The sequence below is a fragment of the Solanum tuberosum genome, unplaced genomic scaffold (genome assembly GCF_000226075.1).
Source record: "Solanum tuberosum cultivar DM 1-3 516 R44 unplaced genomic scaffold, SolTub_3.0 scf00032, whole genome shotgun sequence".
Lineage (NCBI taxonomy): Eukaryota > Viridiplantae > Streptophyta > Magnoliopsida > Solanales > Solanaceae > Solanum > Solanum tuberosum.
In genome coordinates, this window is record NW_006238958.1 from 125,578 (window position 1) to 137,333 (window position 11,756).

Below are 11,756 nucleotides of genomic sequence, written 5' to 3' on the forward strand. Positions count from 1 at the left end.
ATTGCCTATAACTCACTGCATTGTTCTTTATAGTATCAAAGCTCAACAAATAGTGAAGATTTGATCCAGTCTCTTTTGTACAAAATGCAACTATTCTACCTAATCCCATTTTATGCACAAGTATCTATATCTCAACTCTATTTTTTTTTTAACTCTCAGACATATCCATGTACAGTGTTATAGCCACAGCATCAACACAGCATTCTTTAAAAAAAGGCAGATTAAATTTATTGCATAAACCTTCGTAAGGTCCTGCAAAATAACTGAGTTCAATAACTTTCAACTAGAAACTAAATAATCTGGAAACTATAATGCAGGGACACTAATGAACCCACCTCAGCTAAAGCATCTCTCTCAGGATGCATTACAACGTTGAGTATTACAAAAACAAAAAGGGTGGAGGACAAACATGAAAAAGAGATCTAGGTTTAATTCTGATTAAATCTGATTTAGAAGACCTAAAGTCATAAATAGCATCACAAAAATTGCTTTGAGCAGATTAAATAGTACTGCTTCTGTTGCTGGATAATCCTAAAGCATTTACAAACATTTCTCAAACACAAAGTATGTACCATTCCTCATTCTACCTAGTCTTCCACAGTCTGAATCTCTCCCATCATTATACGGTTACTAACCACATTGAAGCCCAACTCTGAAAGGTTAACCTTCTTCCCCTTCCTACCCTTCTTCTTTCCTCCTTTTGGGGCCCAATCCTGAACACTTGAGTTACCCTGGTCAAAGCCAACACTGTTAGAAGTCACATCTTTGGCACTTGCACCAGTGACCTTACGATCATTCCGACCCTGGAAGGCCATGTCAAAAACATCCGCAGGCAAAAAGTCTTTGTAGTTAAGGAACTTGTCAATGAACTCATGATCAGGATCATAAGAGCCAAGATTCTCTATCAGAAGAATTTCAGCCTCTGACTTGGATTGCTTGAAACAGAAGTCCAGAAAGCTAGTATCTGAATGAACAAAAAGAATTTGGGAACACATCAGACAAACTGTCAGTATAGTTCTATGTAGATACTCTCAGGTTGCTCTGTGTAAGATTCAAGAAATTCCACAACTACAGACACAGTTCAAAATATATGGGATGATAATGTATTCCAAATGAGTGATATTTAAATCAAATGAGAGTAGCAGTTCTACAAAATACCTCTAGTACCAATGAGCCTATCACATTCATTCTCACACCACTCTCTGAAATCCATTGCTTCTGAAACAATGAAGATAGTTGTGTTAAATTTATTTTTTCTTTTTCCGCTAAGAAATATTGTTTACTTTAGATCTTGATTAGTTCTTAAAAGAACATATGGTTACCTGAATGCTTTGTTAAAGCATCCTTCTTCCCTTTCAGGGACGAGTGAGCTGATGCAGGAGATGAGGATAGTAAACGTTCTACAGGCTTACCGCTAACAGACTTCTGCCTGCTCAATGAACCGCCAGGGCTTCCTTTCACTGGTGTGGTCTTGCTTCCCCAACTGCCTTGACTTCCAAGCTGAGGATATTCAGACCTGCAGGCATTACAGCCAACAAAGAGAAGGGATTTCTCAACAAAAAAAAAAGAGAGAAGGGAGAAGAGCTAATAGAGAGGAAGGAAATGGTCGTACTGCTTTGCCTCTTGCTTGGGATGATCTATTGGGCCCCAAAACAAATCATCCTCCACTTTATTTTTTGAATTAGTGCCAGCTTGTGAGTTGATCTGAATAGGAGATGCCTTGGCGGGCGATGAACCAGTGGCAGACCATGATGGACCACCTACTCTGGCAGGTGGATTTGGCACAGATTTCTGTGTTGGCACTGGTATATGCTGCTGTCCAGAAGAAACCTTCTTTTCTTGTTCCTTTAGGATGTCCCGTAAGGATGTGGGTTTTGAGGGTTTCCCAGCATCAGTGGACCATGCTGGAACAGGAATAGGAGAAGAACTTGCAGACTCGCCCTTCCAAACAACAAAATCTCCTAGCGAAGGACCAGATGGTATAGCAGGTAATACTTCCTGGTCAGGTTGTACCTGACGCGAGCTTTTGACTTTGTCAATAGGACTTGATGCAATAGACACCTCAGAAGCAGCAGTGGGCACTGAGACCTTCGCTCCTGCACCCTTAGATTTTGCAGATCTTTTGCGGCTCTTTTTAGTTTCTTTAGCTTCAATAAAGTTATCATCATCGTTGACAGATACAGAAGGTTGAATAGATGTAATATCAGGAAAATCTCTCTCTCTGTCGCTTGACTTGGCCAAAGTGTTCTCAGCCAGTACATCATGCAATTGACTTTTCTTACTCTTCTGGTTGAGAGAAACATCTGAATTATTCATATTCAAATCAGTGCTGGCAGCATCTTGCTGAGTATCTCTAACTAATTTATGATCTGAATTAGTAACAAACCCAGCCCATGGAGTAGACACACTCAAGGAGCTCAGAGATGTGGCGACCTCTGTAGTAGCTATTTCTGCTTGTGCTCTCATCTGCTCTTCCTCTTGAATTTCCAACAATGACTTCGGCTTGAAACCAGGAGCAGGTTTCCAAGCTCGCTGTCCAGACAGTACTTGGGAGTTGAACTGTGAAACTGGTGGGTTTTGCCCTGGATATTCATCCACAACATCAGCAATAGCTGTTTCAGGTTTGCTCTCTCTTCTTGCTGGACCTACAGCTGTAGCTTTGTCAACTAAAACAGATTGTGAATCAGAAGCAATGGGGGTATCAGATTGCAAGGGCTTTGATGGCTGTGACTTAGAAGCTCCCTTCACCAAGTCCGAAGTTTGTCCCTTAGTAGACTTCTGCTTCCTGGACTTCTTTTCAGATGATTTTTTAACTTCCCGGGTTTCAACACTTTTCAGTTCCTTGGTGACAGAAAGTCCATCACGTAGATCATCTCCTTCAATCTGTGGTTCTGAGGGAGCTGCAGCTGGTGGTGATTCAACTCTGTTTTTCTGATGCAAGTCATTATCAACAGCTGGTGGTGGTGGTATAACTGCCTTTTCTAATTGTTCAACATGTGGAAAATGAGAGGCAATTTCAGCAGTGGCTGGAGGTTCATTGTTTTCTGAGCCCTTCTCTAGGTGATGTTTGCTGGTAAATTCTGTATGTGATGATGGATCAATCATGGCTGTTGCCATCCTTGGGACCTTCGGTTGAACATCATCAATTTGTTCCACTAAACCCCAACTCCTCTGACTGGAAAAGTCTCCAAACATTTGATGTGGCAAGTGCACAGATGAGGTTTCAGAGCTACCTATTTGGCTGACATCCTGAGAAATGCTCGAGGGCAAGACGAAATTTGAAGCACGAGCTTCTTCCATAACTGGAAGTTGTATTTGTGTATTCATTGAAAACAAATTATGTGAAGGCGGGAAAAGGGTAGGTTGTTCACCAAATCGCTGATGAGGATGCTGATCAGACAGAACTTGAGAGAGCAACTGCTGCTGCTGGCGCAATATTAGTTGCTGTTCCTCCTGTTTCTGCTGCTGCTGCTTGAGCATCAACAACTTGTCTAACACTGACAATTGTTGTGGTCCTTGTGCTGCCTGAGACTGTAGCTGCAGCAAGTACTGTTGCTGCAATAGATTTAACAGCTGTGGATCTTGAACTCCAGATGAAAGTAGCTTTTCAGTAGCCAAAATGCTGGATGTATTATCCACGGCACCCAATAAGTTGGTCATAGGTGGATTCTGTGGGTGTAGCCTCTGTTGTTGCATTCCAAAGGCAGATTGAGGGGGCATACTCTGACCTTGATGCATCTCCATCCTTTCCTGAAGCGGTTCTAATCCCCCTTGGACGGAGAAATTAGACCAACCACTAAGACCGCTACTAATACCAGCTGATCTGTCTGGTATGCCCTGAAGTAGAGACATCAAATCAACATTCTGATTATGGGGCTGCTGGCGAATATTTTCAGCCATTGAAGGCCGTTGAGAATGAGGCAAAGGATCTTGAACAATATCCGCATTTGGAACAACAGATGGTGCATCTCTCCCGGGCCAAAGAGGATAGGGCTTTGGTAGAGATTTCTGTCTCTCAAGAGCAATCTTTTTAGCCAAGAGATACAGATTATCTCCACTTTCAGCTACCATAGGAGGAACAGCACCAATATTATTTGCACCATAAGCCGGCATGCCTGCTGAGCAAGAAAAGCAATCACCAATCATCAGTTAAATATTAATGCACATCTTTCCAATTTTTGAAGCTTCAGTTATTGATACAAAAATATTAGCATAGACAACAATAATGCAAAATTCAGACGAATACAACTCAAAAAATAAATTCAAACCAACCTTCAGACTGAGCAAACTTGTCAAGCGGTGCATGGCCTACTTTGCCAGCCATCAGTGACTCCAAGAATCTATTTTCAGCCTCTGTTGTTGAGCCATGCTTGTAATTCATGTCACTCTTTACCATATCAATCTCACTTGAACCTGCATGAAGTTTTGTGAAGCTGCTCACGTTCAACCCCCCTGGAGCATCTGCATTGGGCTTTGGTGCTCCAAATCCAGGAGGTGGCCGAGCCTTAGCACGCAAGTGGGGCATAACATCCCCCAGCAGATAAAATGGTGAATCATGTGGTGCAGTAGCTAATCGAACTAGCAAATCTATGCCAAAATATCCAGCCTCAAACCATCCAATAATATCACTACCTGAGAAAGGACCTTGAATTGAGCCTTGTGGATCTTTGTAATATAGAACCAGGTCCTCCGGAGAAGATTGTGAAATTTTCCTCATCTCCAACTCTTTGTCCATGGCAGCAGATAATTGCCTTTTGAGAATAGGATCATCTCCAAACTGCCATTTAGATCCTTCGTTTTTGGGGTAAGAAGGATCTGCAAGATCTCTTTCCCGCTCTATATTCTTATCCTTCTGGTTCTGGAGCCATCCAATGTCAGATGTTCTTGACCTGATATCAGTTGGCATTTCTCTAGCATCATTAGCCACCAGATGTGAACGTGCACCAATTGAAGATGATCGCCATAAGCCGCCACCATGGGGAACAGGTGAGTGTCCTGGTGTGCTTGGATCTCTATTGACAGACTCCCGTTCTCTATGAGGAATACTGTCTTCTACTGAAACTGAACATTAAAAATAATAAGTTAAGACAATCTATTGAAACCCAATTACAGATAAAAAAGAAGCATAATTGATAGATCTCTTAACAAGAACCACCATAATTCAAAAGCAGCTCTCTCAGAAGACAACTCTGCTTATTGAAAGATATGCATAACCAACAGACTAGCTTTAAGTATTTGGATCTCGAAATTTTAACAGGACTCCAAATCTTAATAAGATTATAGATTTGTTTTTGTTACTGCATCCTGATGAACTGCACAGTACATCAAGGGATAGATATCCACACATATACATACAGCACCTAATTTGGGATCAGAAAATCTCTCTAAACTCTAGTCTCAGATTTAGAACTGGACCCATAAGGATGCAACTTTCCGAAGAAAAAGCCATCTGGGTGATTCATAGTCACCTTTTGCATTGTCAATACTTTCATCTCTTGAATCATCAAATGATAAATCTTCTCTGCTACCTGTACATTTGAAGAAATGATGGCAATCAAAACCATAGCACAAAACATACTAATTTGAGAGCTTAATTAATCAAGATTCAGAAATCCCGTAACTGATCTAGGAATTAGAAGTACCTAGTTTGCCGCGCCTTGGCTGAGTATGTTCAGTTGAGTTTCGACCTAACGCTCCATCTTTAGTAATCTGCGGAGCTCCACTACTCAGAACATCCCCCTTATCAATTCCCTTCAAGATAGCCTATACATAAACTTGAGCAGTTACTTCATTTAAACTAATTAACATCAGATCAAAATCCAATTCAACTAAGTAATATCAGTTTCAAGTCTCTCTGAAAGTTACCAATTCCTCCGGACTGGGTGCACATAATGCAAGAGGTTCCAGAGGTTCATCTTGTGTAAGTGAAGGAAATTGCACAATCACATCCGAAAAGTTACTACAGGACTGCATGTCTGTAACTCTATACACATCAAGCATTTTTATCCGACTGTATTGTATAGGAGAGGAAACATTTTCAGCTTTCTCCGAGAATGCCCCGAATGACTGCACATGAGGAGAGCCCTTTATCATGGGGCTCCCTCCAGAGAGAGCACGACCCCTACCTAGAGAAAAAGTAGCGGTAGCACCATCTTCACGTCCCCGGCCATGAGAAAATGTAGGAACCTGTTTGTTTGGTGTAAAAGCCTGATGAGTAGGTTCTGACCTTCCCCTGCCGTGAGACGTAGATCTCCATGGCCGATAGTGGTCACCCTCTCTCTCATCCTTTCCATGATAAGCAAGACCTGGAGACCCCTTCTCAAGATGCATTTCAGCATCTTTGCTAGAGTTGCTCCATTTCTCACGTACAGCATCTGCTTCCTTCTCATCAGGTCCCCAGCGCGTGTTCCATTTGCTCTCTCGACGCTGATCGTGATTGTTTTCCCTATTTCCAGAATCAGTCCATCTTTCACCTGGAACACGTCGTGCTTCTCCATGATGTCTGCCAGAGGAGTCCGACCAGCGCTCCACCTTGCGGCCATCACCAATCTCCTTATCTCCCTCCCTCCAGCGGTCCCTTCGAACAGCAGAATTGGTGTCCCTTTCTTCATCACGCCAGCGATCCCGTCGACCTGATTCCATATCGAGCACAGATGGCCTAAAAACATCTTTCTTCTTTTGATTATCATGCATATCATCACCCATCCCAGGGAATTTCGCTAACTCTGAACGAATACCATACCCCGGATGTATGTTGAGATGGTTGTCCTGCATTTAAACACCAATAGACGAAAAAAACATCAGGCTAGTTTATGAATTAACAGTTTAATAAGAACCGCTACACAATTTAAGCAGAAAACCTCAACTGCTTCAAACCCAACACCAAAATGTTTCTCAAAAGTGTGAACGGTACAGGGTTTAAACAAGGAAATCCAAAGCAATAATGAACGTACCCCGGTAACTATCCCAGCCTTACTTTCCCCTGGTTTTGGCAGGAGCCACTGCGGTGAAAGCGGAATGGAATCGTTGGGTCCTTGCACATCTACATGTATCAAAAATAACTTATCTATAAAGACATAATCTTGCACTACGACAAATACAAATACAAATACAAATTGGAATCAAAACACCCTTTTGACAAGGTAAGAAAATAAAGCCTACTGCTTACTGGATTATGTTAATAAGCAAAATAAGAGGTTCCATATAATCCCTATAAGTTATTATATGAAACCTCTTCCATCATAGAAATACCAAGGGTCTGCATCAAAATTATTTACAGGAGCAAGGAATTTGGAAGGCATATAACTGATCAAAGGCATGTAAAACAGATAAACATAACGATACATTCAAGAAATAAGATCCCACCTTCAATTTAAGTAGCGCTCAATGAAAACTTGCCAAAAAAATCAGAAGATTTATATGAATTAAATTTGCCTTTCAGCAACACAGGATACCTAGCTTACATGCAGTAATAGTCACTTCTTATCTCTCATAACTACAAAAAGATACTCCTAGATAACATCTGAAATCAAGGGCTTCAATACTAGCAAAAGACATGACACTTGTCTAACATGGTTGTAAGCAATGCTGAGGTCTGTCATTATTAAGTAGTTAGTTGCTTACATACTTCATTAAGTTATCCTTTGAGATTAAAAAACTTGAAGTTTTGACCCACTAAATTGGCCAATTAACAGGTACCATGAAAGGCAAGGAAGTAGTCAAAAGCAAAAAGCACCAAAATACATTGGATTTCAAGAGCAAAGTGCAAATAATGAGTGGGTTTTAGCAAAGAGAAGTATCATGTGTGTGTGTGTGTGTGTGTATATATATATATATATATTACTGTCTAGTATTGTGCTTTTAAAGATTGAGCTTGGTGAAGATGTGCCCGAGAATTAGCCCCTTGATGCCTGCACTAAAGCACCAACTAAGTGAGGAAAAGCACACAAGTTGGAATTACAGAGTTTCAGGGCTTAAATGCGCTTTGAGCAAGCCTTTAACAACAGTGGATGCAAAATGGTTTCCAAACCAGGAATGGTATATTGGAAGTGACTATTGAGTGTCTAAGGATATAATACCAGTAAGATATATAATTGTAAGAATACATATGTTAAGATGGATATATGGTGATACAAGATTGGACAAGATTAGAATCATCACTTTCAACAAAAGGTTTAAAGTATCACACATGTAGAACAAGATGAGCAAGTCTTCTGAGATGATTCCACAATGTTCAATGTCTATTTTCATGTGCATTGTTCTTAGGTGAGGCAATAAGAGGATCAAAGGTGATAAAAGAGAGGGGTGTGTTTGCCTTCATGACTTGGTTTAATTTTACAGGTTGAGGGATCTATGACTTATGTCACAGGTTTGAGCCTCGCGCAATGCAAACTAAACCTGGTATTTAAATATAGAAGGATAAACAGGCAGGCCCACTATCCCAAGTTCCGAAGGCTACGGTTGGTCCTAAGACTGGACAATACAAAGCAACTCACCAAAACTTCTAACATCATTAAAACACTCAAACACGAGACTAGTCAATTGTTAAGCAACATTACCAGCTACCACCACAAAGTCAATTTCTTCAAGGATAAAAGTAATGGTAGACACCATGCTGAAGGAAAAATACAAACACACAAAAAATCTCCAAGTAGTATTATTGATCAGACATAAAAAATCACAACTTTATAACCAAGTGATACTTTCTATAGTAAGAAAACTCAAACATCAGTGTTCCTACTGCGAAGTCAATTTCTCTGAGTATAAAAGTGTTGATAGGAAAGGAAAAAAAAAGCACACAAAAAAATCTCCCTAAAGTATTATTCATCAAACATACAAAAGAAAATCACATCTTCATAACCGAGTGACATTTTCTAAGTAAGAAAACTCAAAACATCAGCATTCCAACTACAGAGTTAATCTCTTTGAGTACAAAAGTATTGATAGGAACAAAACAGACACACAAAAAAATCTCCCTATAGTATTATTCATCAAACATACGAAAAATTAACCGAGTGATATTTTCTTTAATAAGAAAACTCAAACAACTGCATTCATACTTCAAAGTCAATTTCTTTGTGTATAAAAGTATTGATAGGAACAAAACAGACACAAAAAAAAATCTCCCTATAGTATTATTCATCAAACATACAGTATATTGATAGGAACAAAACAGACACAGAAAAAAAGATCTCCCTATAGTATATTACTTATCAAACATACAAAAAAATCAGAACTTCATTACCAAATGATATTTCCTATAATAAGAAAACTCAAACATCAACATTCCTACTGCAAAATCAATTTCTACGAGTACAAATGTATTGATAGGAAAAAAAGCAGACACACCAAAAATCTCCCTAGAGTATTATTCATCAAACATACAAAAAAAATCACATCTTTATAACCAACTGATATTTTCTATAGTAAGAAAACACAAAACATCAGCATTACTACTACAAAGTCAATTTCTTGTATAGAAGTATTGATAGGAAAGACAAAGCGCACACACAAAGAATCTCCTTAAAGTATTATTCATCAAACATACAAAAAAATCACAACTTTATAACCGAGTGATGTTTTATATAGTAAAAAAAAAACTCAAACATGAACATTCCAACTGCAAAGTCAAATTTTTTGAGTATAAAAGTATTGGTAGCAAAAAAATCTCCTATAGCATTATTTATCAATTCATACAGAAAAATCACAACTTTATAAGCGAATGATACTCTATACAGTCACAAAACTCGAATATCATCATTTTTTATGCTCCCGAACACTGTCTTCAGCAGGTCGAAGCTTAATCAACCTCATGGAAACCCTAAACCCACAGTGGCGGCAACAGTAGAACACACATAAAGCTACAATCTTTCATTTTCACAACGACAACATACATTCATCTCGTTACGATAAGACAAACAAAAGGGGAAAATGCATCTATTGAAGAATTTCGAAGCTGAAAAAAGTGCGAAAAAATAAAAAATTTAACCTTTGGAGATCTGATTAAGGCGAGAATCAAATTGAGTTTTGTCACCCATGGCTGATGATCGGAAGGAGAAAAAGTGAAGAAGCGCTCAAAGAAAACCCTAATTTATGCTGCTTTGTGAGAGAGGAGGGAAGAAGGGGAGAAGAAGCTTAGGCGGGGTGAATATAGGGCAAAAGGGTAGAGGCTAATCGAAAACTTGGGTTACGTTTAATGACGTGTCAACCTTCGGCGCAAGTTAGCCATATCCTACTCCTATTATTTTTTTTTATTTGTCTTTTATCTTTTTTTTCACCTCCCAAAATTAAAAAAAAGGTTGAAACATTTATGGTATATTACTATTTTATTTATTTGATATTTTTTTTCTTTTAATATTATTTTATTTTATTAATAACAAGATATGAATTGTTATAAGCATTTGATACCATTTATTATAAATAAAAATAATATAAGTTTAATTAAATATTATAATATAAATTGAGATGAAGAAATTAAAAGTACAATTTTTTTGTGGATGACGAGAGAATAGGTAGCTACTATTATTTGAATAGGTATTAGGTAAAATCGCAAATCATATAAGAGGTATATTACACTAGGTAAATCCTATGTTTGAGAAAAGTATAACAAAACCAAAGTGAACTTCTAATGACTCTTGTCGGCAAATATTTAGTATTTTAATTTGACATCAGACTCCTAAAAACATGTTTTTTGAAAATACATGATATGGACCCCTTAAATCTTAATAAAATATCAAGAAATTTCATTTGTTCGAGTTAAGGATTCCATATATTTGACTAGGGGTGTTCACGGTTTGGATAAAAACCGACCCAAACCGAACCAAACCGATAAAATAAAACCGATCTTATTTGGGTTTGGTTTGGTTTGGTTTTAGATTTTTGAAAACCGATAGTATTTGGTTTGGTTATGGTTTTATTCAAAAAAAACCGAAGAAATAACCGAACCAAACCGATGAATTATATACATATATTTTATTAATATACATACTTAATAGATTGTTTTTATAAACAATTTTAAAGATCTTATACATATTTTCATTAAAATTTCTTTATAATTTACTTATTGAAAACAAAAATGCCTAAGATGAAACATTTATCTTAATGATTTCATATATATAAGTGTCTATGACAATTCTTGTGGGACTTAAAATGTTATTGTCTCTTCCTTCTAGGCTAATATAGTGAATTTTAAAGCTTTATTGATAGTAAATTTAGTGATTGAAAGTTCAATAATAATTTAAGTCATTCTAACTATTTTTCGTTTTGAATGGATTGTTGTCACTTTTTTCACATTTTGAATGAATTGTTTCTTTTATTTTTGTGTATGGTTAATAACCGAATAACCGAACCAAACCAAACCGAACCGATAACCACCAAACCGATAAGTGTATATTATATTTGGTTGGTTTGGTTTTGATAATTTAAAAACCGATTAAGTTTGGTTTGGTTTTGGTTTTAACCTAATAACCGATCCAAACCAACCCGTGAACACCCCTATATTTGACTTGTCGGTTTACTTTGATGAAGACAAGTTTGTTGGGCTCAACCTTTGTATGAACTCTTGAAATTTGAGGGATGCTAACACAAATAAAGTTTGCATCACTGACATTTATAATTGACATTGTATATTTTTTATTCTCTGCCCCAAATATAATTAAAAAAGAAAAATAGTTTAGTTTTGCTTCAAATATACTCAACATTAACAAGCAATTCATTTTTTTATACCCAATGAGCCCAATCTACTTCTTAGACAATAT

At 37.8% G+C, this 11,756-nt stretch overlaps 1 protein-coding gene across 2 annotated transcripts; it reads right to left on the bottom strand.

Annotated features, from left to right (window-relative positions):
* Nucleotides 1–268: 268 nt before the first annotated feature.
* LOC102585886 (uncharacterized) lies at nucleotides 269–10,167 on the bottom strand. Of its 2 annotated transcripts, none has more exons than XM_006341864.2 (10): nucleotides 9,989–10,167; nucleotides 6,954–7,042; nucleotides 5,866–6,768; nucleotides 5,643–5,763; nucleotides 5,469–5,528; nucleotides 4,273–5,061; nucleotides 1,613–4,115; nucleotides 1,323–1,516; nucleotides 1,159–1,218; nucleotides 269–964 (listed from the first exon to the last, which is right to left on the bottom strand). In XM_006341864.2, the coding sequence occupies exons 1-10, from the start codon at nucleotides 10,035–10,037 to the stop codon at nucleotides 588–590; spliced, it is 5,145 nt and encodes a 1,714-aa protein (XP_006341926.1). In that variant the 5' UTR covers nucleotides 10,038–10,167; the 3' UTR covers nucleotides 269–587. The 2 variants fall into 2 exon arrangements, with proteins under 2 accessions (XP_006341926.1, XP_006341925.1); XM_006341863.2 differs by having other exon boundaries at nucleotides 1,613–4,118.
* Between the last annotated feature and the right edge of the window lie 1,589 nt (nucleotides 10,168–11,756).